This window comes from Lethenteron reissneri, unplaced genomic scaffold, assembly GCF_015708825.2.
Source record: "Lethenteron reissneri isolate LAM-NWPU_2019-01 unplaced genomic scaffold, ASM1570882v1 scaffold_78, whole genome shotgun sequence".
Classification (NCBI taxonomy): Eukaryota; Metazoa; Chordata; class Hyperoartia; order Petromyzontiformes; family Petromyzontidae; genus Lethenteron; species Lethenteron reissneri.
Window position 1 is genome coordinate 360,380 of NW_026892307.1, and position 24,583 is coordinate 384,962.

The 24,583-nt window shown below is 49.1% G+C and overlaps 1 protein-coding gene across 2 annotated transcripts; it reads right to left on the minus strand.

Annotated features, from left to right (window-relative positions):
• Positions 1-4,697: 4,697 nt before the first annotated feature.
• Positions 4,698-23,807, minus strand: LOC133340129 (UPF0690 protein C1orf52 homolog). 2 transcript variants are annotated; one of them, XM_061548186.1, is made up of 4 exons: positions 23,591-23,807; positions 10,725-10,840; positions 10,205-10,409; positions 4,698-5,163 (listed from the first exon to the last, which is right to left on the minus strand). In XM_061548186.1, the coding sequence occupies exons 1-4, from the start codon at positions 23,772-23,774 to the stop codon at positions 4,913-4,915; spliced, it is 756 nt and encodes a 251-aa protein (XP_061404170.1). In that variant the 5' UTR covers positions 23,775-23,807; the 3' UTR covers positions 4,698-4,912. The 2 variants fall into 2 exon arrangements, with proteins under 2 accessions (XP_061404170.1, XP_061404169.1); XM_061548185.1 differs by having other exon boundaries at positions 23,585-23,807.
• Positions 23,808-24,583: the final 776 nt, after the last annotated feature.

The following is a 24,583-nucleotide window of genomic DNA, read 5'->3' on the forward strand; positions in this document are numbered from 1 at the left end:
GAGGGGGGAACAGAAGGAGGTGCGAGCGGGTTGACAGTCAAGGATGACGTAACGTCACGGGTTGCGTAAGGGTCTTTGGAGAGCACCGTCGGGAACATGGGCGGAGCCGAGCTGGGGGGAGGAGCCGCCCAAGGGGTTCTTAAGGGAGACCCCGTGACGAAGGCGGGGACGTCGTGGGGGGCCAGGGTAAGGATTGGCTGAAGAGGGTCTCTCTCCTCGTCGCGGAGCGGTGTTTGCTGAACCCTTGCTCCGGGTAGCCGAGGGCAGGACCCAAATAGTATTCAGTGTCCAGGGTAAAGGACCGAGAGAGTGCAACTACACTGGTGTGAGTATAGGATGTCGAGTATGACAGTGTTTTAATAAACGGCAAAAGCCCTTATAGTATTTATCATCTCCGCGTGGGTCTAATGCACAACAGTAATATCTACTGACTACATTAGTATATTTTTATGCTATAGTAGAATCTACTGACTACAGTATAATCTACTGACTCTATAATAGGATATACCGACTCTATAGTAGTATCTATTGACTCTACAGTAGAATCTACACTCTACAGTAGTATCTACAGACTCTATAATAGTAACTGCACACATTGGGGTGGGGGGAGAAGAGGACATCAACTCTGTTCAGGATTCACCTCGGTGTAGTGCCTCTCTCTGCGTGGGCTTCCTCTTCGCCTTTTTAACGCGAATGAGAACCTCTCTCCCGTTGCCGCTGAGCTCGCGCGCGCGTGTTGCTAGGGGCAACCGCGAGTGGGCGTTACCGCGCATGCGCAGATGCGTGATTTGGGGCCACGATCAGCGTAATAGTAGTAAGTTATAAAGTGAGATTTTAGTAGTTTACATTTAACGGAGGGGAAAAACAAAAAGTGCTTTTTCGTCTGGGGGCTTATTGTGTTGTATCTGTGTACTTTGTTGAAACGTAAACACAACAGTTTGTCAGCTCAAAGCAGTGCAAGGCGTGCGCAGACAGACACAGACAGAATGACAGAGAGACAGACACACAGACAGAGAAAATGTTATTTTATAGGTAAGATATACATATATATTATATGCATACATCGAATGTATTACATGTACATAGGAACCTTATGGCTGGACCACGGGGTCCCGAATAAACGGAAGTCAAAAATCGTAATTAATCAATGTATTGTTGGCAACTCCATCCCACCGCGCACATAAACGCTGCGACCCACCTGGCACGGATCATTCTGTTGTCACGTCGTGTCCAAGCGCAGCAGCGAGGACGAATGCGCAGAAGAGCTGAACAAGCGAATGCTGCACTCCACGCTCGGGTACGGGCAGGATCATAAGTCTTATCCAAAGCTGCTCAAACTGCCTACACGACTTAAGTCCTTCATTTGTCATAATGATATGCATAATACAGTGAAACTGCTCTCTTATCTTCATTATTATTTGTGACCTACCAATGTCTGCAGCCAGGATCAATCGATGGCAATCCTATTACCTGCAGATATTTAACAGATGAGATGCGTTGCACCGTTAATTCCTCCTGTTTGATAATACTTCTCTTGTCCGTATGCAGATAGGTTTTTTTTTGCGGTTAAGCCATAGTCCGCACATACCGCTCGTATCGACGTGGATAAGAGGAGTGGCGACCCACTTCTCTGTAAAGTAACATTGGTATAAACGCTTGGTACAATATGAACAGCGCATTGAAAACGCATACTATTTTTTGTACTGTTTACAAAGTGTATTCACAAATCCACTGAGAAACACGATGATTGACAGAGGGGTGTCAATTATTTTTTCGATATTATATTTAAATAGAGGTACTGCAGGTAAGTAGTTTTCAGTTTTAAAGGCATAGTTTAACGAGACAACACTTGCCACCATCCTTCAAACCCATTGGTGAAAAAGAGCAAAGTTTTTGTTTACATTATAATATAATGTCTATGCGAGAGCCAGGGGGTTTATGGGACCCCCGGGATCCCGCCTAAGGTATTTAATACATTACATATTCCCTTCGTGAATGAATTTACAGCCACCGGAGGCGACTGGGTGGCCTTCAAGCAGCAGTTCTTGACGAACGCCGACTTGGCAGGGTGGACGGAGGCAGGAGACACTGAGAGCACTGCCCGCCGCCCTTGATGACGATGCCCTGGCGGCGTTTCTTATCATCTCGCTGTCGGAGAGGGCCACACTGACTCAAGCCTTTGACCAAATGGCGGCAATTTACGAGCCGCCGTCGAACGTGCACCGCAAGTTTGCTACGTGAAAGAGAGGGGAAACCGAGATGCCCCTCGCCTTCCGTAGCGCACTTTTGGCACTAGCGAAGGCTGCCTTTCCAAGGATGGACCACGACGGACTCGACTTGTTGGTCCTCGAGAAAATTCTGGCTTTAGCTAAGGACCTTAACATTGTCCTGCCAGCTGTAGACGACGATCTTTCGTCCATCAAGGTTGCAAGATGCATTCAGGCTCAACAGCTCTTGCAACGGCACAAGGGGTTGGCGGCGTGTACCGCGCCCCGTGAGGATTTGATTCGGGTCGTTTGACCATAGTGTATCCAGATCCGCTTAGGGCGGAGTTGGTTTGTACATCCCTCGCGCCTCAAGCCTTTTATCGCTCCGCGCGAGTTTGTTCCATCTCCACACCGCAGGGGCAAAGGGTCAGATGTGTCCGGTGAGCCGGGGTGTGTGCCCGCTGAGGTTGGTCCTCAGCGGAGTCGTGTGATCCCATCCTCACCTCAGGTGCTGCGCGCCTGACGCCCCAGTGCCGCCACCTGCATCATCTACACTGGATTCGGGAGAGGAGAACCTGTCGACCCGTTCTACTACAATTTGCGAGGAGCCGGGTTCGACGGGACATTTGCATGTTCCCCCCAGGACCTCCAGGGAGAGCAAGTCCACCTCCCCTGGAGGCCCTGCCACGAGGACTCGATCAAAAACTCTTCGGGTTTCGTGATCCTCACGCACACACACTCCAATACACTGTCAGTTGGTTGTCGCACCGTCTTCGCTGTGGGGGCTGGCGGGGGAGGCCCGGGCATGCGGGCCACGCGGTGGGGCCGCCATTTCGGCGGCTGGCTGGGGCGCTGTTCCCGCCAAAATTTTGCTCCCGCCAATATGGCGGCTAGACAGGGCGCTGATCCCGCCAAAATACCGCTCCCGCCAAATCGGCGGCGAGTCGTGGCGCTGTTCCCGCCAAAATGCCGCTCCCGCCAAAATGCCGCTCCCGCCAATTAAATTGGCGTTTGTGTCTTTCAAATTTCACACTTAACTTCCAATTCAGCAATTTTTGGAAGATCGTAATCAACCAGGCTATGTGTTGTGTTGACCGACCCTCTGTGTTGCATTGCATTAAGCTTCGAAATTTTGCTAGGTTTTATTTGATTTAGTGTACTTTTTCACCTTACCACTCGTCTTGCTACTCATTGACATGCTAATTTTCTCTAACCCCTACCTCTCTCTCCGCCCCCGCCCCCTCTCTCTATTTAAGGCCTCGTCACAGAGACGTTCTCTTTCTATGTATCTCTGTGATATGTCTGCTTATATGTCTGTCTATATGTTTCTGATGATTGCTTGTGTTGCAATCGAAACGTCGTATGCTATTATTTAATTTATTATTTTATCTTTATACGTGACTTTACCGAAAGAACCAAAGAGTAATTCCTGCAGTCACGGAAGCTCCAAATTAAGATTGACAAATGTTGTCGCTTGGCTCTCCAACACACCGGTGTGCTGTACTAGGGACGAATTGGCATGTTCTGTTTATGTGACAACCCTTACTAGTTGGCTGTGTCAGGTGGGGGCAGGTTTTAACATTTATATATTTACGCAATCTAACCCAAAAACCTCTATTATGGATGTTTTATTATCTACTAACTCTATAGTAGTATCTACCAACTCGATAGCAGCATCTACCATCACAACAGCAGTGCATACCGACTTTGTGGTACCTTTCACTGCAGCAGTGCATACTGACTGTGGTAGTACCTGCTACCACTACAGCAGTGCATACCGACTATCGTGGTACCTGCTTTCACTACAGCAGTGCATACCGATTGTGGTAGTACCTGCTATCACTACAGCAGTACATACCGACTGTGGTAGTATCCTGCTATGACAGCAGTGCATGCTGACTCTATAGCACAATCTACGAACCTGACAGAGTGCTGTCCTGAGACCTAGTCCCGTGCAGAGCCCCCATCCTCGCCTAGATTGCCCAGCCAGCCGAGGTGGCAGGCAGGGGACTGGGCCGCGACCCTCCCACCCGCACCACCCCCCCACCCACTCTACAATAGTATCTAAATGCTATATTAGTATCTACCGACCCTATAGTAGTAAGTGCACACATTGGGGCGGGGGGGGGGGGCATGACACTTTGAAGAGATTACCTCAGCGTTGTGTTCATTTCGTTTTGCATTTTTAAACGCGAATGAGAATTCCCCCCCCCCCCCCTTCCACCAATGGTGTGTGTACCCGCCAGTCAGCTTTGGCGTTCACGGAGCAACGAAAGGAAATTCATAAATAATAATGAATAGCACGAAATTGTTAATTTAACTACGTTAAAGTTGATGGATGGGAAAATGGAATAGCGCTGGCTCACCACGGGGCTCATGGTGTGGTACCTGCCTATCTAAACCCTATGGTTTGAAAGCCAAATCCTTCGCAAGTTGCATCCACACACAGACAAACTGACAAAAAAATTACGTTTATAGGTAAGATGTATATAACGTCAGAATCAACGTCTGGCAGAATCGTTGTCAGAATCTTTATTGATACCCAAGAGAGGGAGGGGAAATCTGAAGATCTACAAGGCTCTTGTGCACAGATTGTGGTGAGTCTATGGGTCCCTGCGTGGTGAGTGTAGTTTGTGTGTGTGTATGTGTCGTGAGTCTAGTGAGTGTGAGTCTAGTGTGTGTGTGTGAGTCTAGTGTGTGTAAGTCTACTGTGTGTGAGTGTGCCGCAGGATTCGCTTCTCCTCCTCCACGAAGCTGGCGTCGCGGTTGGCCTGTCCCCGCTCTCGCTTCTTCCGCTCCCTCTCCTGGAAACTCTCGGCAGGCCGGGACGACGACAGCGATGAAGACGAAGAGGCGAGGAACCCAGGAGGAGGTGGAGCCGGCGTTTGATGCGACAAGGTGGAGGCGGCGGTGGAAGCCTCAACGTGGTCACCATCGGCGTCTCCCTTCACCACGACTTTGGCAGGCGCAGAGATGGGCGGGGAGAGAGTGGGGGAATTGATGTATTAGAGCACAAAAATATTCCCCATGTGGCCTGTAATGGCCTGTAATGGACTGTTGGGGCCAGCGCTCTTCGCGAGGAGTAGCGCCCTATGAAGGCCGGCACTGTGGCACATGACAGGTGTGGGTGGCCAGCCCCACGCCTACTACGCCAGTGGCGATGTTTACTAGACACACCAGGTACACTCATTTTGTGGCTGAGTTGACCTATGGGGGAGGCCCAGGACTGGTTCAGATGATCGTCACTGATGTTGGGCGCGAGCGGGAATCGAATTCGGGTCACCGGGTTCATAGTGCAGCGTTAGCGCTAACCACTGCGCCGCCGCTCCCCACACCCACTCACACACACTCAGTCTACATCACTATAGTACACCACACAGTGCAGTATACAGTACGCTATGGAGTACATAATACAGTACACTACACTCCTATATACTACACTATACGTACACTACTATACACTGCTATATACACTACACTACTATATACACTACACTATACACTACTGTACACTACACTATACACGACACTACTGTACACTCACGTTGTCATCTCGTACCGTCAGGTCGAGTACTACCTCTGGTGACATCCACGACCATCCACACTGCCGATCTCTCGCTGCCCCTCGTAGCTGGTTGAGCGAGCAGAGCCAGTGGTGATCTTGAGGTCGTCAATCCACCTCCTCCCGGGGTCGACCTCTGCGCCCCCCCATACTACCCTCACCGTTCCCGAGCAGGACCGATGATTCCTCTTGTCCAGAGGTCCTCGCAACGTTGCCCAAAGTTTGTCCAGGTTCTGCTTCGCCAGTAAGAAGGGGGGGACGCCGATCTCCCTCAGGACGGATGGTGTTTGATATTTTAAGGTCCGTGGTATCGGCAGCATCGCTCGGCGTCCACGGCTCGCATCCATAAAGGGTAACGGGAGCTTTGAGAAGCCTCTTCTTGGCATTCATGGTAGTGCCCCCTTGTCTCTCCATATCCGTATCCGATTGAGCTGTGGACGTGGCCATTCTACGGAGATCTGGCCGCCTTCCTCATCTCGTGGCTAAACTCCCCATCTTTGGCAATCAGCGAGCCCGGGAGTAGAAAGTTCTTCACGGCTTCGGTTGATTCATTGCCCAGGCCGGATAAGTCAAGCTGTTCTGTCGCCGTCACCTTCGCCTTTTGGCGTCGACCCTCAAGCCATCGTCTGGTAGACTCTCTTCACACGTAATCCACGTCACTTCACGGGCCACACAAATAAAAAAAAAGCTTTGCTGTGGTCAATGCAGCAAAGGCACGGCTGCTGCCGGTATATTTTGTCTGACCTTTTGCATTGTCCGTCTGATGCTCGCAATGCGCCCCCCCCCCCCCCTTGCATCCAGTAGTACTCATGCTCCACAGCCTCTCCATGATATGTTGAATCGTCAGCAAAACCTTTTTGGGTATGGGCTACGGCGGGAGTCATAGTGGGGTTGTTAGAACGTTATCTGGGGGTCGCCTGTCTTAAGTATAGGTGTACTAAATTTCGATTTAAAGCTTTCATGACTGCAGGGATTAATCTTCTTGGTTCTTTCGGTAAAGTCACGTAGAATGGAAATAATAAAATAATAAAAATAAAACATAATAAGATAATTCTCACGACGTTTCGGCCACAACGCAAGCAGCCGTCCTCAGGTGAAGAACAGGTCTGTCAGAAAGACAGGTCTGTCAGAAAGACAGCGTCTGAATGAACACCACCAGGCTTGGCAGCGTATATTTAAGCTGGGTTGGAGGGGGAAGAGTGCCTTGACAAAGGAATTTGCATATCCAGCTGAAATATACGCTGCCAAGCCTGGTGGTGTTCATTCAGACGCTGTCTTTCTGACAGATCTGTTCTTCACCTGAGGATGGCTGCTTGCGTTGTGGCCGAAACGTCGTGAGAATTATCTTTTCATGTTTTATTTTTATTATTTTATTATTTCCATTCTACGTGACTTTACCGAAAGAACCAAGAAGATATAGGTGTACTAGTTCATAAACATCTGTCTGTCTTCGCCAGGCGAAATGTTTCAATGAATATAATAATTAACCTGATCATGATTTTGTTTGCAATGTTTATCAACGATCAGACACTAACATCTACGACATTGACGACTTGATTCGACTTCGTATAATTATTTAAAGATGTGCCCATCGAAAGCCGCTCGATTTAAAGATTCAGTTCGTTTTGTTATTTGAGAAATAACAAAATGAATGAACGTAAACTACTCTATGAGGGAAAGCTCTCCTATATTTTACCATTATTGAATTATTTGAACATCATAAAATGCTGATTTTTTTTTCATAAAAAACGCTTGAATACGAAATCTCAAATACAATATAAAATATGGAACGATGGTTCTCGCTTTCATTTTAATTGCTGTTTAACGCTCTGTTAAACAAAACAAGACCCGTAATCTTATATTTTGAATGGTTTCTGAATGATACCACACACAAACGTGTTTATGGGGCACTTCAAATCGAGATTTGGGGACCTTAAATAAAAAATAAAATCTCGGACTTTCAAAAATATCCTGTTGTTTAATCTTAATTTTGGAGCTTTCGTGACGGCAGGAATTGGTTTTTTCGGTAAAGTCACGTATAAAGATAAAATAATAAATTAAATAATAGCATACGACGTTTCGATTGCAACACAAGCAATTATCATCAGGTATAATGAAATAGCAACATAAAATCTAACCAGAAAACTATAGACAGACATATAAGCAGACAGATATCACCAAGAGACGATCCCCCTCTCTGTACCTGTGTTGCTCTCTCTATGTATCTGCTTATATGTCTGGCTATAGTTTTCTGGTTAGATTTTATGTTGCTATTTCATTATACCTGATGATGATTGCTTGTGTTGCAATAGAAACGTCGTATGCTATTATTTAATTTATTATTTTATCTTTATACGTGACTTTACTGAAAGAACCAAAGAATAAATCCTGTTGTTTGTGTACCAAAAGCTACCTGTGTGTACCAAATGTCAGCTGTCTACCTTGTTGTGAAGTACCCGAGAGCTTTTTGAGACTAAGTATAGATGAAGGTCTGTATTTATATAGATAGATATAAGATAGATGTGTCCTGTTGTTTGTGTCCCTACAAGCTACCTGTGTGTACCAAAGGTCAGCTTTTATCTTGTTGGGAAGTACTCTACAGTTTTTTTAGACTACATACAGATTAAGGTCTTAATTTATATAGATATAAGAAATATTTTTCTCCCGTTGTTTGTGTCCCTACAAACTACCTGTGTGTACGAAATGTCAGCGTTCTACCTAGAACTGTTTGAGACTACGTACAAATTAAGGTCTTCATTTATAGACATAGATAGCCGATATATTTTTATCCCCTGTTGTTTGTGACGTAAAAGCTACCCGTGTGTACCAAATGTCAGCGTTCTACTTTGTTGGGAAAGTATGCTACAGCCTTTTCGAGACTACGTATGGACCGAGGTCTTTATTTTACACATGACGCTGAACGCGTCCGGCCTCTGGGCCACTTGCCACTGGACCCAAATCTGTTGGCACTAAACTGTGGGCTGCATCTTAAAATAGCCTCATCTCCTGCCCCCTCCCCTCCTTGAGCTCAATGGGGTCTGCCACTGACCCCCTCCCCCCCCCCCCCCCCCGGGGGCTCTGTTGTTCGTTGGCTGCTCCTTCGGGGCTCAGCCAGCACACTTCATGCTCAGTCGCAGGAGGTTCTCTTTCGTACTTTCCCGCACAACATTGTTTCGTTAATCCTTTTGTCTACCGCATACCGCATCCCTGTCTATTCTCTCTTCTTCATATTCTTCTTCGTCTTCTCCTTCGTCTTCTCCTTCTCCATCTTCTTATTTTCCCTTCTTCATCTTCTCGTTCTTCTCCTTCTACTTCTACTTCTCGTTCTTCTCCTCCTCGTTCTCCTCCTTCTCGTTCGTCTTCTTCTACATCTTATTATTTTTCCTTCTTCTTCGTATTCTCCCTTCTCCTTCATATTTTTCGTGTTCTTCTTCTCCTTAACAATTCTCCTTTCTTCTTCATCTTCTTCTTTGTCTTCGTATTCTTCCAGAATATCCTCCCAATGGCATTCTTAAGGCCACCTACTCCTGGGGTAAGACCTTCCAGCGACCTCTCTGAATTTCTTGAAGGAGTCCTCTCATCCCTTCCCGCTCCGCTGTCGTCTTTAGGCGTGAAGGGGGCTCCTCCGACGCGTTCTTCTTCCTCACCTCTCCGTTGCTCGGTCGCCGCAATTCCACGTTCAATTACTCAACTTGCTCGAGGGGCTCTGCGCTCGCCCGTGGCCATTGTCTTCCCTGTTCTGTCGGCCATCGCCGCTGCGTCTCGCGACAGACTTTTTTTTGCTCTCTTTCTCTCGGCTTTTTTAGCCGATGCGTTGCGGAACCTTTGCACTCGCCGCGGTTCCCTTTTGTGTCTTACGTTTCCGGGTCGCGAATATTTTGCTGGCGAGTGGAACAGAAGTCTATTTGCCGTTGCCAGCGTCTGCGCGAACCTCCACCTCGTTGTGGGTTGACCCCGCCGGGTGGATGGAGCACACAAGCCCCTCCACTGCCACTACACTACTATACACTACACTATAAACTACACTACTATCCACTACACCACACTACTATACACTACACTATAAACTACACTAATATACACTACACTATAAACTACACTACTATCCACTACACCACACTACTATACAATACACTACACTATAAACTACACTAATATACACTACACTACTATGCACTACACTATTAAACACTACACTGAACACTACACCACACACTACACCAATATATACTTACACACTACACCACAAATGACACCACTATACACTTACACACTACACTATACACTACACAATACACCACTATACACTTACACACTATGCCACACACTACACCACTATACACTTACACACTACACGGTACACTACGCCAAATGCCATTCCGAGACCAACCGACCCACCGACCGACCACCACCACCACCCCGCCCCGGTGCTCACCACCATCGTATCCATCCGTGCGGGTGCAGGAGGCGGCCTCCTTGGCCTTCTCTTCCTCGTCGTCGCGGTACATCTGGGACCAGCGCACGGCCAGGTCGGGCCCAGTGGGGGCTGCCCGCTTCACCGAGGCCGCGGCAGGGGAAGCCGCCGCCGCCGCCGGAGCACGGGCGGCGGTGGAGAGCCACGGCTTGAACTCTCGGGGGGGCTAGTAGGGGGGAGGGGGGGGTGGGTGAGTGGGTGGGTGGGTGAATGAGTGAGTGGGTGGGTGAGTGAATGAGTGAGTGGGTAGGTGGGTGAGTGTGTGGGTGAGTGAATGAGTGAGTGGGTGGGTGAGTGAATGAGTGAGTAGGTGGGTGAGTGTGTGGATGAGTGAGTGGGTGAGTGAATGAGTGGGTAGGTGGGTGAGTGTTTGGGTGAGTGTCTACACTACACTATACACTATACTAAGCACTATACTAAAAAAACTACTGCACTACACACTACACTATACCCTGGTACCAGGCTAGGTGCACCACCCCACCTCCTCAGGCCCTTTGACGGCCCGCCGCTCCCAGTCGATGTGTCCCCTGTAGGGGTTCTGCAAGAAGCTCGGCTCCAGCACGCGGCTCAACAGCACAGCGGGTGACGGGAGGCGGCCTAGACACACACGGTGACACACACTCATACAGTGACACTGTTGTATACTAACCTTCTTCCAAAATTGAGATTAATAATATTTGATGATTTTTTTTATATATTATCTTTTTACTTGTTTTTTTAATGAATGAAACACACCAAAAGCGCAGCAAACTGCAAAACACCAGGTGTTGTTAAGTAATGAACCGGAGGAGGGCTAGGATGGCAGAATTTGCAACCTTGCTTCAAGGAAAGATAAGGCCTGATGAACGGGCACATGTCACCCGTGCAGGCGGCAGAGACAGTGGGAGTGTCAGCCAGACATAGTTAAGGCAAAAAGCCCAACCATCCTGCATGGTTTTAAAGTAACGTCAAAATTCGAAATTCAACAACAGAGTAGGCTAAATTATCGATCCTCGCGCTCGCTCAAATTGGAGACCAGGCTGCGAGCTACATAAATGAACCATTGCCCATTTGCTAATCCAATACTGAATGTTAATATTACTGAAGTCAAAACGAATTCTATGACCTCAGCACATGGGCAAATAATAGGGCAGTGTCAACTCAAAGGCAATGGAAGAAAACAGAGGCGCCTTTGTCTAAATCACAACCACAGAAAGCCAGGAATCATCACTGATTGTGTGTTCAGGGATTCCGAGCTAGTTAGAACACGTGCACAGGGGGGGGGAGCTGATTTAAACAACCCTGCACGTCTGAACGTGAGGGGGCCTTTGACCTGAAAGTAAGAATAACACTCCCAGAGCAGAAGGTTGGATGACCACAGTGAGACGAGAATAAGAGTGGTGTATATCTCTCAAGGAGGCAGACCCAGCTGAACAACAAGGCTGCGGGGGTCACCAGAAGTTCGCATTCGCCTAGTTAAGACAAAAAGCTCAATTATTCTGTATTGCTATTAAAGTAACGTTAAAGTCGGAATTTAACAACAGGGTAGGCTAAAGTTATTGATATTCACACCCACTCCAATTAAACCAGGCCACAAGTTACGCCTACTGAACCATCACCATTATTAAGTCAATATGAAATGTTATTTCCATACTTCAATACTTTCTATACAACTCGACCCGAAGCATATGACAATCAGAACCTTCCTAAGTCAAAATTGAATCGCACCCAGACAGGAGCGAATAGTCGATATAAGGTTGACGAGGGAAAGGAAATTAAGAGCACGGCGAACTGCAAACGTAAGCAAAAAGCCGGGAACAACACCAGCCCAGCAACAGCGAGTGGGGCTTCGACAGGCCATAAAGTAGAATAATAACTCCCGGGGTCAGGGGACACAAGAAGAAGCAGGCAGACAAAAACCAGAACTGACTCCAAGGTTCAACCGCCCTCACCTACTCAGGAGGGACGGAAATTAATGAGGCCTTGAGTTAACGGCAGGCAACAACAACGGCGAGCAGAGATAGGGTGGGGCAAAGACTGCGGGCTATGAATGCAACTTCGTGTCAGTAAAGCCCTGACAAACAAGTTAAGTTAAAGACATCACAATACATAATATCGCACATAACATCAATGTTAACGCTATTCACCGTAAACTATATTCCGCTTATATAACCATCCAGGCACCAAGGAATACGAATTCCTAGGATCAAGAAACTTACCCCTTAACCTAAGATATCGGAAATAAATTAATAGTAATAAGTATATGCATGAAAAGACAAAGTAAAACTTATGAAAAGCCAGGATAACGGGATGAATCACAACCAGGTCGAATATAATACATAATAAAAAAAACGATGTTAAACCCAGGGTCGGAGAGAAAGGGAGATCCCGGCCGTCTTTGTATCCCCGCAGCGCGGGATAGGAGTGTGTATACGCTCGGGGAAACACCTACACTTGAGTCAAGCACCACGATGGGAAACGACAGACCTTAGGTTACATACAGAATCATAACTGTGAAATAGTAAGGGACAAATGTTAACTTAAAACTTTTAACCATTTCTTTGTGCGCCGGGTCGGAGAGAGTGTTGCCCCTCCCTCCAGGTTGTGCAACACGAACAAAGACGCCTATGAGACGATTTGTAACGTCTGTGTTTTGGGTCATGAAGAAGGCCAGACAAGAGATAATATTGCACCCAGACAGAGAGACGACTTCGAGGCAATTTGTAACATCTGATTGTTTGCTCGTGGGTTTTATGGAGGGAGTGTGACAACGAATATACCGTCAGTGATGCACACAAGGACACACGGACATACGGACAGACACATGGACACACCTGCCTACGGACAGATCCTGACACAGCAAAAATCGGAAGAAGCCCCGCCTTGTGGGCGGGATCCAGGGGGAATTTTCGGCATAAAGTAAAGGATCCTGAGCATTGGAAACCAGTGCGACGGGAGGGTCCACTCAGAAGCTCGACCGGGAGGGTCGACTCAGGAACGAGTGTGACGAGAGGGTCCACTCAGGAGCGCGACCGGGGGAGTCGGCTCAGGAGGAGTGCGACCAGTGGGTCCACTCAGGAGTGCGACCAGAGAGTCGACTCAGGAGCGAGGGCGACCAGCGGGTCGACCCAGGAGCGAGCTCGACCGGGAGGGTCGACTCAGGAGCGAGCTGCGACCAGCGGGTCGGCTCGACTCATCTTCAGCTCGTCAACCTCTGCCGAACCGGGGGTCTCTGCTGCCACCGGAGTGGTGAGCATCGCGATTCGGCGACAACCCAGAGCTGCACGCTGCGAGCGAGTTGTGGGCGCCACCTACCGACCGGGTTCCGAACTGCGACAGCGTATCAACAGCCATCCGAACCAATTCGCCACGGGATCGACTGATACGTATGACGCGCACCGCCCCCTCACCACACGACCACCAGGCGTCTGTTTGACCTAAAGAATCGACTCCGAACACTGACTATTCAAGACAACTCTTACCACTCAAAAACACTCGAACCCATAAGCCATCCGTGGCTGGAAAGCATCACAACGAGACCGAGTGATGGCCCTCCGTCGTTTATAAGAGTATTCTTAATTTTTATCTTTAATATTTAGTGGGCTGTACTCTTAATCGCATAAATTCCCAACAGATCCATCAATACGAACTGATTCTTGGCACCTCCTTCCGCCGAGCCACGCTCACGTGGGGAGTGGTGGCCCACCAGACCCTTATCAGGTGATCTGGTCCCCAATTAGTAAACTTGGTATAAGATAACGAGCTTCGGAAAAGGAGCACCGTCGCAGGCCCTTACTCCGAGCCGTTCTGTTGTCAGATAACCTGCCGATGTATCTGTTGAGATTGGTGCCTTTAAGAATAATAACTGTTTTTGATTGTATTTTTTTTTTATCGCCGTATAATCTTTCAAGTATCTTTCAGTCATAATCGCCGCACGTACTCGCATCCTCTACAGAATATTCAACTGTTCCGTGACCCAAGGTGTTAACAACGTGATAAGGGTTGCGTATGATCAATAAGGAGTGCGGTACTGCGTGAACAATATTGAGTATAATCATTCATTAACGTTAAGGTTTTCTTAGCATAGTATTTGCATGTTTTAACGACTCTCTCTCTCACTAACAACCATCGCGTTATGCGGGATCCATGTGCCGTTGTCAAAGTGAAATCAGACAATCGTTGATGATACTGTATTGATGCCGTATTGACGTTCCGGGATTGAGAGTTCGCATACTATATCATAGTTAAGGTTGAATTAGTAATAAATTGATCAATACAGAAGTGGTTGTGTGATTCTTTCCTGAAATCTATGCATAAGATCTGCTTCTGCGTTGAGATTTGAACTTGGTGACCTTAATAAACACACTAATACATACTCAGTAAATGTTAAAGCGATAACGGGGTGAACCGGGGTCTGGTTATCATAACGACTTGCGTTATCATAATTACACCCACTCGCATAATTAATACGATTACCTCTCGAATTGGCATAATTAAAATGTGCGTAATTACATAAATTAACATATTTCCGGATAATTACACATTTGGCCAAATTTCATTTAATTATTATTATTTCCACTGAATATTCATAACCCACATATACAACATAATAATTTCACCCACGCACGCATACAACATAACAAATTTTCATACCCAACATATACAACATAATGGGGGCTCGTCCGGGATCTCTCGCAGACAGGTTATGCATGAATTCAGGAACGAATCACTGATGTGTTAATCAAAGTGTTGTGAACTAACGTTGCCTTGTGATTGTAAACGGGGGTATACAAACAAAACGCGCTCTGAAGGGAGATACCAGAGTAGCAGAGTATAACAAAGACAGCTGGGCTGAGATTATTTGCTCGAGTTGAACTGACGCATCCTGTGATACAATTGTTTATATGTGCTCTGAAGGGGAATTCTAGAGTAACTCACGACGCACATGAGATGTTAGAATTAAGATACACTCTTTAGTCTATTAACCACACTACATAATAGAGATGGCACAGGATCCACAACATTCTGAGTTTGACACACCAACGCATAACACTGATACAGAGTGGACCTCTGAGGAGGAGATGGAATCTATGGAAAAACAATATCGGGAATTTGTGTTAAAACGTACTGGACGGACTGCTAGCCAGCAGACGGAGCAGAGAGATATATGGGAGGGGAGCCATACAGAAGATGTTAAGGCCCATAGAAGGAAACTACTTAAGGACGTGATGAAATGTGGCAAAGCCAAACGTGACGTAAAAATTGCAGAAATAGCGAGGGTAGACTCGTATCTCCTCGCACAGACAGACAGAGAAAGATTATGGAATGAGGAAAAATTTGAAAGGGAGATCCCGGCCGTCTTTGTATCCCCGCAGCGCGGGATAGGAGTGTGTGTACGCTCGGGGAAACACCTACACTTGGGTCGGGCACCACGATGGGAAACGACAGACCTTAGGTTACATACAGAATCATAACTGTGAAATAGTAAGGGACAAATGTTAACTTAAAACTTTTTAACCATTTCTTTGTGCGCCGGGTCGGAGAGAGTGTTGCCCCTCCCTCCAGGTTGTGCAACACGAACAAAGACGCCTATGAGACGATTTGTAACGTCTGTGTTTTGGGTCATGAAGAAGGCCAGACAAGAGATAATATTGCACCCAGACAGAGAGACGACTTCGAGGCAATTTGTAACATCTGATTGTTTGCTCGTGGGTTTTATGGAGGGAGTGTGACAACGAATATACCGTCAGTGATGCACACAAGGACACACGGACATACGGACAGACACATGGACACACCTGCCTACGGACAGATCCTGACACAGCAAAAATCGGAAGAAGCCCCGCCTTGTGGGCGGGATCCAGGGGGATTTTTCGGCATAAAGTAAAGGATCCTGAGCATTGGAAACCAGTGCGACGGGAGGGTCCACTCAGAAGCTCGACCGGGAGGGTCGACTCAGGAACGAGTGTGACGAGAGGGTCCACTCAGGAGCGCGACCGGGGGAGTCGGCTCAGGAGGAGTGCGACCAGTGGGTCCACTCAGGAGTGCGACCAGAGAGTCGACTCAGGAGCGAGGGCGACCAGCGGGTCGACCCAGGAGCGAGCTCGACCGGGAGGGTCGACTCAGGAGCGAGCTGCGACCAGCGGGTCGGCTCGACTCATCTTCAGCTCGTCAACCTCTGCCGAACCGGGGGTCTCTGCTGCCACCGGAGTGGTGAGCATCGCGATTCGGCGACAACCCAGAGCTGCACGCTGCGAGCGAGTTGTGGGCGCCACCTACCGACCGGGTTCCGAACTGCGACAGCGTATCAACAGCCATCCGAACCAATTCGCCACGGGATCGACTGATACGTATGACGCGCACCGCCCCCTCACCACACGACCACCAGGCGTCTGTTTGACCTAAAGAATCGACTCCGAACACTGACTATTCAAGACAACTCTTACCACTCAAAAACACTCGAACCCATAAGCCATCCGTGGCTGGAAAGCATCACAACGAGACCGAGTGATGGCCCTCCGTCGTTTATAAGAGTATTCTTAATTTTTATCTTTAATATTTAGTGGGCTGTACTCTTAATCGCATAATTCCCAACAGATCCATCAATACGAACTGATTCTTGGCACCTCCTTCCGCCGAGCCACGCTCACGTGGGGAGTGGTGGCCCACCGGACCCTTATCAGGTGATCTGGTCCCCAATTAGTAAACTTGGTATAAGATAACGAGCTTCGGAAAAGGAGCACCGTCGCAGGCCCTTACTCCGAGCCGTTCTGTTGTCAGATAACCTGCCGATGTATCTGTTGAGATTGGTGCCTTTAAGAATAATAACTGTTTTTGATTGTATTTTTTTTTTATCGCCGTATAATCTTTCAAGTATCTTTCAGTCATAATCGCCGCACGTACTCGCATCCTCTACAGAATATTCAACTGTTCCGTGACCCAAGGTGTTAACAACGTGATAAGGGTTGCGTATGATCAATAAGGAGTGCGGTACTGCGTGAACAATATTGAGTATAATCATTCATTAACGTTAAGGTTTTCTTAGCATAGTATTTGCATGTTTTAACGACTCTCTCTCTCACTAACAACCATCGCGTTATGCGGGATCCATGTGCCGTTGTCAAAGTGAAATCAGACAATCGTTGATGATACTGTATTGATGCCGTATTGACGTTCCGGGATTGAGAGTTCGCATACTATATCATAGTTAAGGTTGAATTAGTAATAAATTGATCAATACAGAAGTGGTTGTGTGATTCTTTCCTGAAATCTATGCATAAGATCTGCTTCTGCGTTGAGATTTGAACTTGGTGACCTTAATAAACACACTAATACATACTCAGTAAATGTTAAAGCGATAACGGGGTGAACCGGGGTCTGGTTATCATAACGACTTGCGTTATCATAATTACACCCACTCGCATAATTAATACGATTACCTCTCGAATTGGCATAATTAAAATGTGCGTAATTACATAAATTAACATATTTCCGGATAATTACACATTTGGCCAAATTTCATTTAATTATTATTATTTCCACTGAATATTCATAACCCACATATACAACATAATAATTTCACCCACGCACGCATACAACATAACAAATTTTCATACCCAACATATACAACAACACATACAACAACAACAACCGCCATTCGCCACTAAGTGGCGGTGACATCACCACGATGCTTGTGCCAGGCTATGTGCACCTTGAAGCCACGTGAAGTGTCAAACGCCCGCTGGTAGGAGGTCACGGGGCAGACCCAGATGCCACAGGTCGACTGACTGAGACGACTGGCTGACGCACCACATGTGCCCGCTACTGTGCCAACTTGCTGTGCTTTAGCCACCTGGCACTCCGCTCGTTGTTGTGAGCATTGCTCCTCCGCCCTCCGTTGTTGTTGGAGGGCGACTGCCTCCAACTGCCCAGTAGCGTCCTTCACGAGCCTCCTCCACAGAGGCCGATCTTGACACCGCTGGTACTAGTCATTGGCAAGTCCACTCAGCTCCACATCCTCCTGTACCACATCACTCCATCAGTCACGAAAACTTCAGATCTAGATTATGACTCCATCTCTTCTCCAGCCCGTGCCGCGCCCGTTTCGCCCTCTCGATCCGGCTGAACAAAATCTGTTTAGACATGCGGTGGCTGGGCATGCGGGCTACATGGCCCAGCCAACGCAGCCTTGCCTGCTGGAGCTCACCGATGGGATTTTGTCCAGATCTTTCAAGGATTTGTGAGCTCCTCACGAAATCCACCCTGGTTAAACCCAGGATGGATCGTAGGCAGGCCAGCCTAAATGTTTCTAACCGGCGGGGTCTAAGTTTCGCAAGAGTAGAGAAGGGAGGGAATGACCGTGGTCGAGAAGACATGAAGCTTCGTGCGGAGCGACAGACCAGGTAGCTTCCACACAGCATTATGCAACCGATGAAAAGATAATGCCGCTCGACTGATTCGGAGTGAGACCTCTGTTGTTAAACCTATGCCGGTCATGAGCACACTGCCCAGGTATGGGAAACTCTCCACTCTCTTCACAACTGCCTTATCACCAATTGGGAGTTGTGGGGGTGGAGTGTCCAATGGTACAAAATACCCAGGCAGGTGCTTAGTTTTGGTGGGGCTGTTGGTAAGGCATGGCCTCTTAGTGACAAGCTCCAGGTTCAGCAGCAGCACCTCCAACTACTCCTCTGAGTGAGCAGCAATTACCAGATCATGGGCATACATAACATGGCTGAGCAATAGAGAGCCATCTCTTGACCGCAACCGGACATCGATCAGCCTCCCATTGTACTGTACCAGATGGAAATTCCTCCGGTACAGCTATTGAAGGCTTCACGAACTACGCGGTCGAAATAGATGTTAAATAATGTGGGAGCCAGAGGACATCCCTGTCGCACCCCAAGTTGTACAGGGAATGGCTCCGACTCCCAGCCACGTGGTTTTACCTGGGCCCGGAAACCATCATGAAGGTCCTTAATGATCGTGAGCAGAGGGTCAGGGACTCCAAAAGCATGAAGAACAACCCAGAGCCCAGGCCTACTGATGGTATCAAATGCCTTGACCAGGTCAATAAAGCAGAGATGTAGGTCTTGTTGGAATTCCCTATACCTCTGCTGTAGCAGACGGACAGAAAATATGGCATCTGTGCAGGACCGCCCTTTCCTGAAACCGCATTGGGGCTCCGCAAGCCTCTCCTCAGCGTGCCTAGCAAGGTGATGTTGAATAATCATTGCCAGGACCTTTCCCGGCACACTGAGTGAGATGCCCTTGTAGTTGTTACAGTCTGTGCAGTCCCCCTTCTTGAAGAGGGGGACCACCAGGGCATCCTTCCAGTCCTGCGGAACCCATCCAGTAGTCCAGACTGTTGTTATGATGTCATGTAGGGCAGTCTGTGCACAAACGCCACGTCATCTCTGCCCGGTGCTTTTCCTGGTCTCAGACTCTGGATCGCCTTCAGTACTTCCTCAACAGATGGCACCTCAGCCAGCCACTCACAGGGGGTGACTTCCTCCAATGTTTGAGGCAACGCAGCCTCGGCAGGGTCATCCCCACTTTTTCCCACATTGTTATCCAGGCTGAGGGATGTCCCCTCCCCCAGGACCTCACATAAATGCTCAGCAAATCTGCAAACCTGTTCCTGGGGGTCAGAGATTGGATCACTGTTCTTTCCCCTAATTATGGTAATAGGTGTGGCACTGCAGGTAACCTTTTTGATGGAATTAAAGAGCGATTTGTGATCGCGGGCCATTGAGGCAGACTCCATCTCCTCAGCAACCAGTGACCACTACCCATCCTTGCAACGCCTCATGGCTCTCCGAACCTCAGAACGAAGGCTGCGATCCTCATTCTCCGACGTGGGATGCTGTAGCCGATGAGAGTGGGCCTGTCGCTTTTTCTCAGCCAGCTTGTACACCTCATGTCAGCCAGGGTCTCTGGGGAGGTCTGATTCGTGTACCCAAAGCAGCCATTGCAGCTGCATGAGCCACAGTCCTAAACCTCGGCCATTTACCCTCGGCATCAGGAGGAGTGGGGGACGATGCCAATCCCAGCTGCAAGCTATTATGAAATTCCCGCTTGCAACTTTCATCAGCTAGCTGAGACCAGTCCACTAAGGGTTTGAATGGGGCCCTGGGTGTACACCCACAACCGGAGTGGAAGAATGGCAGGTGCATCTTACAGATGACAAGCCGATGATCAGTGGGCAGATCAGCTCCACGGTAGGTCCTGGTGTCAAGGACATGGACCCGCATCTGCTGTTCCATCAGTACCTAGTCCAATAAATGTTATTTGCTTGGACCCAGCATGCATCCATAATGTTGTGTGGATGCACCGATGCCAGAAAAGCATGTTGGTAATTACAAGCCCATGGGCCGCACCAAAGTCTAGTAGCCTCCTACAGTTGTTATTGAGCTGGTCTGGCCTATGCCTTCCAATCACTCCCGACCAGGTGCCAGCATCATGATCAACTCGGGCATTGAAGTCAAGATGACTCTATCCCGAGGGGCCACTTTAGCTTGCATCTGTGACAGGTCATAGAAGGCATCTGACTCATTGGCCTTGCGTGCATCCGTGTTCATCTTCGGTGGGGGAATAAGCAACCACCACCACCATTCCTCGCCTCGTAGACACAGACAGACACAGACACTCAGACACACACAAATAGACACATATACATAGGAGCAATTGCTGTTAGTAGCACATACACAGTGCGCTCACCACTGCACCACCACTCCCCACTCACACACACACACAGTGCTCTAACCACTGCACCACCACTCTCCACTCATATGCAGTGCGCTAACCACTGCACCACCACTCCCCACACACACACAGTGCGCTAATCACTGCACCACCACTCCCCACTCACACAGTGCGCTAACCACTGCACCACCACTCCCCACTCACACAGTGCGCTAACCACTGCACCACCGCTCCCCACTCACACACACAAAGTGTGCTAACCACTGCACCACCACTCCCCACTCACACAGTGCGCTAACCACTGCACCACCACTCTCCACTCACACACACAGTGCGCTAACCACTGCACAACCACTCTCCACTCACACACACACACAGTGCGCTAACCACTGCACCACCACTCCCCATTCACACACAGTGCGCTAACCACTGCACCACCACTCCCCACTCACACACAGTGCGCTAACCACTGCACCACCACTCCCCACACACACACACTGCGCTAACCACTGCACCACCACTCTCCAATCACTCATACACTGCGCTAACCACTGCACCACCACTCCCCACACACACACTGCGCTAACCACTGCACCACCACTCTCCAATCACTCATACACAGTGCTAACCACTGCATCACCACTCCCCACTCACACACACAGTGCGCTAACCACTCCACCCCCACTCCCCACTCCCACACACAAAGTGTGCTAACCACTGCGCCACCACTCTCCACTCACACACACAGTGCGCTAACCACTGCACAACCACTCTCCACTCACACACACACACAGTGCGCTAACCACTGCACCACCACTCCCCATTCACACACAGTGCGCTAACCACTGCACCACCACTCCCCACTCACACACACAGTGCGCTAACCACTGCACCACCACTCCCCACACACACACACTGCGCTAACCACTGCACCACCACTCTCCAATCACTCATACACTGCGCTAACCACTGCACCACCACTCCCCACACACACAGTGCGCTAACCACTCCACCCCCACTCCCCACTCCCACACACACAGTGCGCTAACCACTGTACCACCACTCCCCACTCACACACAGTGCGCTAACCACTGCACCACCACTCCCCACTCACATACAGTGTGCTTACCACTGTACCACCACTCCCCACTCACACAGTGCGCTAACCACTGCACCACCACTCCCCACTCACACAGTGCGCTAACCACTGCACCACCACTCCCCACTCACACAGTGCGCTAACCACTGCACCACCACTCCCCACTCACACAGTGCGCTAACCACTGCACCACCACTCCCCACTCCCACACACAGTGCACTAACCACTGCACCACCACTCCCCACTCACATACAGTGTGCTAACCACTGCACCACCACTCCCCCCACACACACACAGTGCGCTAACCACTACACCACCACTCCCCACTCACATACAGTGTGCTAACCACTGCACCACCACTCCCCACTCACACAGTGCGCAAACCACTGCACCACCACTCCCCACTCACATACAGTGTGCTAACCACTGCGCCACCACTCCCCACTCACACAGTGCGCTAACCACTGCACCACCACTCCCCACTCACATACAGTGTGCTAACCACTGTACCACCACTCTCCACTCACATACACAGTGCACTAACCACTGCACCACCACTCCCCACTCACACACACACAGTGCGCTAACCACTGCACCACCACTCCCCACTCACAGTGCGCTAACCACTGCACCCCCACTCCCACAGTGCGCTAACCACTGCACCACCACTCCCCACTCACACACACAGTGCTCTAACCACTGCACCACCACTCCCCCCACACACACACAGTGCGCTAACCACTACACCACCACTCCCCACTCACACACACAGTGCGCTAACCACTACACCACCACTCCCCACTCACATACAGTGTGCTAACCACTGCACCACCACTCACACACACAGTGCGCTAACCACTGCACCACCACTCCCCACACACACACAGTGCGCTAACCACTGCACCCCCACTCCCACAGTGCACTAACCACTGCACCACCACTCCCCACTCACATACAGTGTGCTAACCACTGCACCACCACTCCCCCCACACACACACAGTGCGCTAACCACTGCACCACCACTCCCCACACACACACACACACAGTGCGCTAACCACTACACCACCACTCCCCACTCACATACAGTGTGCTGACCACTGCACCACCACTCCCCACTCACACACACACACAGTGCGCTAACCACTGTACCACCACTCCCCACTCACATACAGTGTGCTAACCACTGCACCACCACTCCCCACTCACATACACAGTGCGCTAACCACTGCACCACCACTCCCCACTCACATACAGTGTGCTAACCACTGTACCACCACTCTCCACTCACATACACAGTGCACTAACCACTGCACCACCACTCCCCACTCACACAGTGCGCTAACCACTGCACCACCACTCCCCACTCACACACACAGTGCGCTAACCACTGCACCCCCACTCCCACAGTGCGCTAACCACTGCACCACCACTCCCCACTCACACAGTGCTCTAACCACTGCACCACCACTCCCCACTCACACACAGTGCTCTAACCACTGCACCACCACTCCCCACTCACACACACAGTGCGCTAACCACTGCACCACCGCTCTGTGTACCTCCACCACCATCACCACCACCTCCCCTCTGCTCCGTGCAGAGCCGTTTCGCTCCACCGCCACCGCCTCCTCCTGCACCTCCTCCTCGTCCACCCTCCTCCTCCTCCTCGTCGCTGCTGCTCCCGTCGCTGTCGTTGGAGGAGGCGGCCAAGACGAAGAATGACAGCGGGTCAGGCAGCTCGCCCGCCATTGCAGGCGGCAAGTGGCGATGTCGGTGGTGAGGAAGACGACGACCTCATGAATATTCATGAGGTCTTTACTATTAATGACGTTTGGGAACCGGTTCCCCATCTCTTAACATTGCCCATAGACTTCTTATGGGAACCGGTTCTCTATTTCTAAACATGGCCCAACAACTTCCTATGGCCCAGTGTTTATAGATAGGGAACATCTCTTAACATTGCGCATAAATATTCTTGGTTCTTTCGCTAAAGTCACGTAGAAGGAAAACAATAAAATAATAATAAAATTTGCCCATAAACTTCTAATGGGAACCGGTTCGCTATCTCTTAAAATGGCCCATTGATTTCCTATGGGAACCGGTTCCCCATCTCTTAACATGGCCCCATGTTAACAGATATGGAACTAGTTCCCTATTTCTTAACATGGCCCATAGAAGGGAAGTAATAAAATAATAAAAATAAAACATAATAAAATAATTCTCACGACGTTTCGGCCACAACGCAAGCAGCCGTCCTCAGGTGAAAACCAGGTCTGTCGAGGCGACAGCGTCTGAATGAAACAGCACACGAGCTTGGAGCATGTATATATAAGCTGGGCGCCTTGACAAAGGACTTTGCATATCAAGAGGAATTTAGAATATTTATGGGACATGCAGGAATGTGATTAGTACTACATATGCATGTGCATTATGCAGGATTAACAGCATCAAAGGGAGAGGATATGGGACATGCAGGTATGTGAATAGTACTAATTCAGCATCAAAGGGAGGGGATAGGGGTAGCATTAATAAAGGGAAGGAGTGTTAATAGTATGTAG

Bases quoted from the DNA above. Each gene is read 5' to 3' on its own strand.
- LOC133340129 (XM_061548185.1), bottom strand. From the start codon at position 23,774: ATGGCGGGCGAGCTGCCTGACCCGCTGTCATTCTTCGTCTTGGCCGCC. The intron at 10,841-23,584 runs GTACACAGAGCG...GTGTGTGTCTAG, and splicing joins TGGTGGTGATGGTGGTGGAG to GCCGCCTCCCGTCACCCGCT. The intron at 10,410-10,724 runs GTGGGGTGGTGC...CCCCCCTACTAG, and splicing joins CCGTCAAAGGGCCTGAGGAG to CCCCCCCGAGAGTTCAAGCC.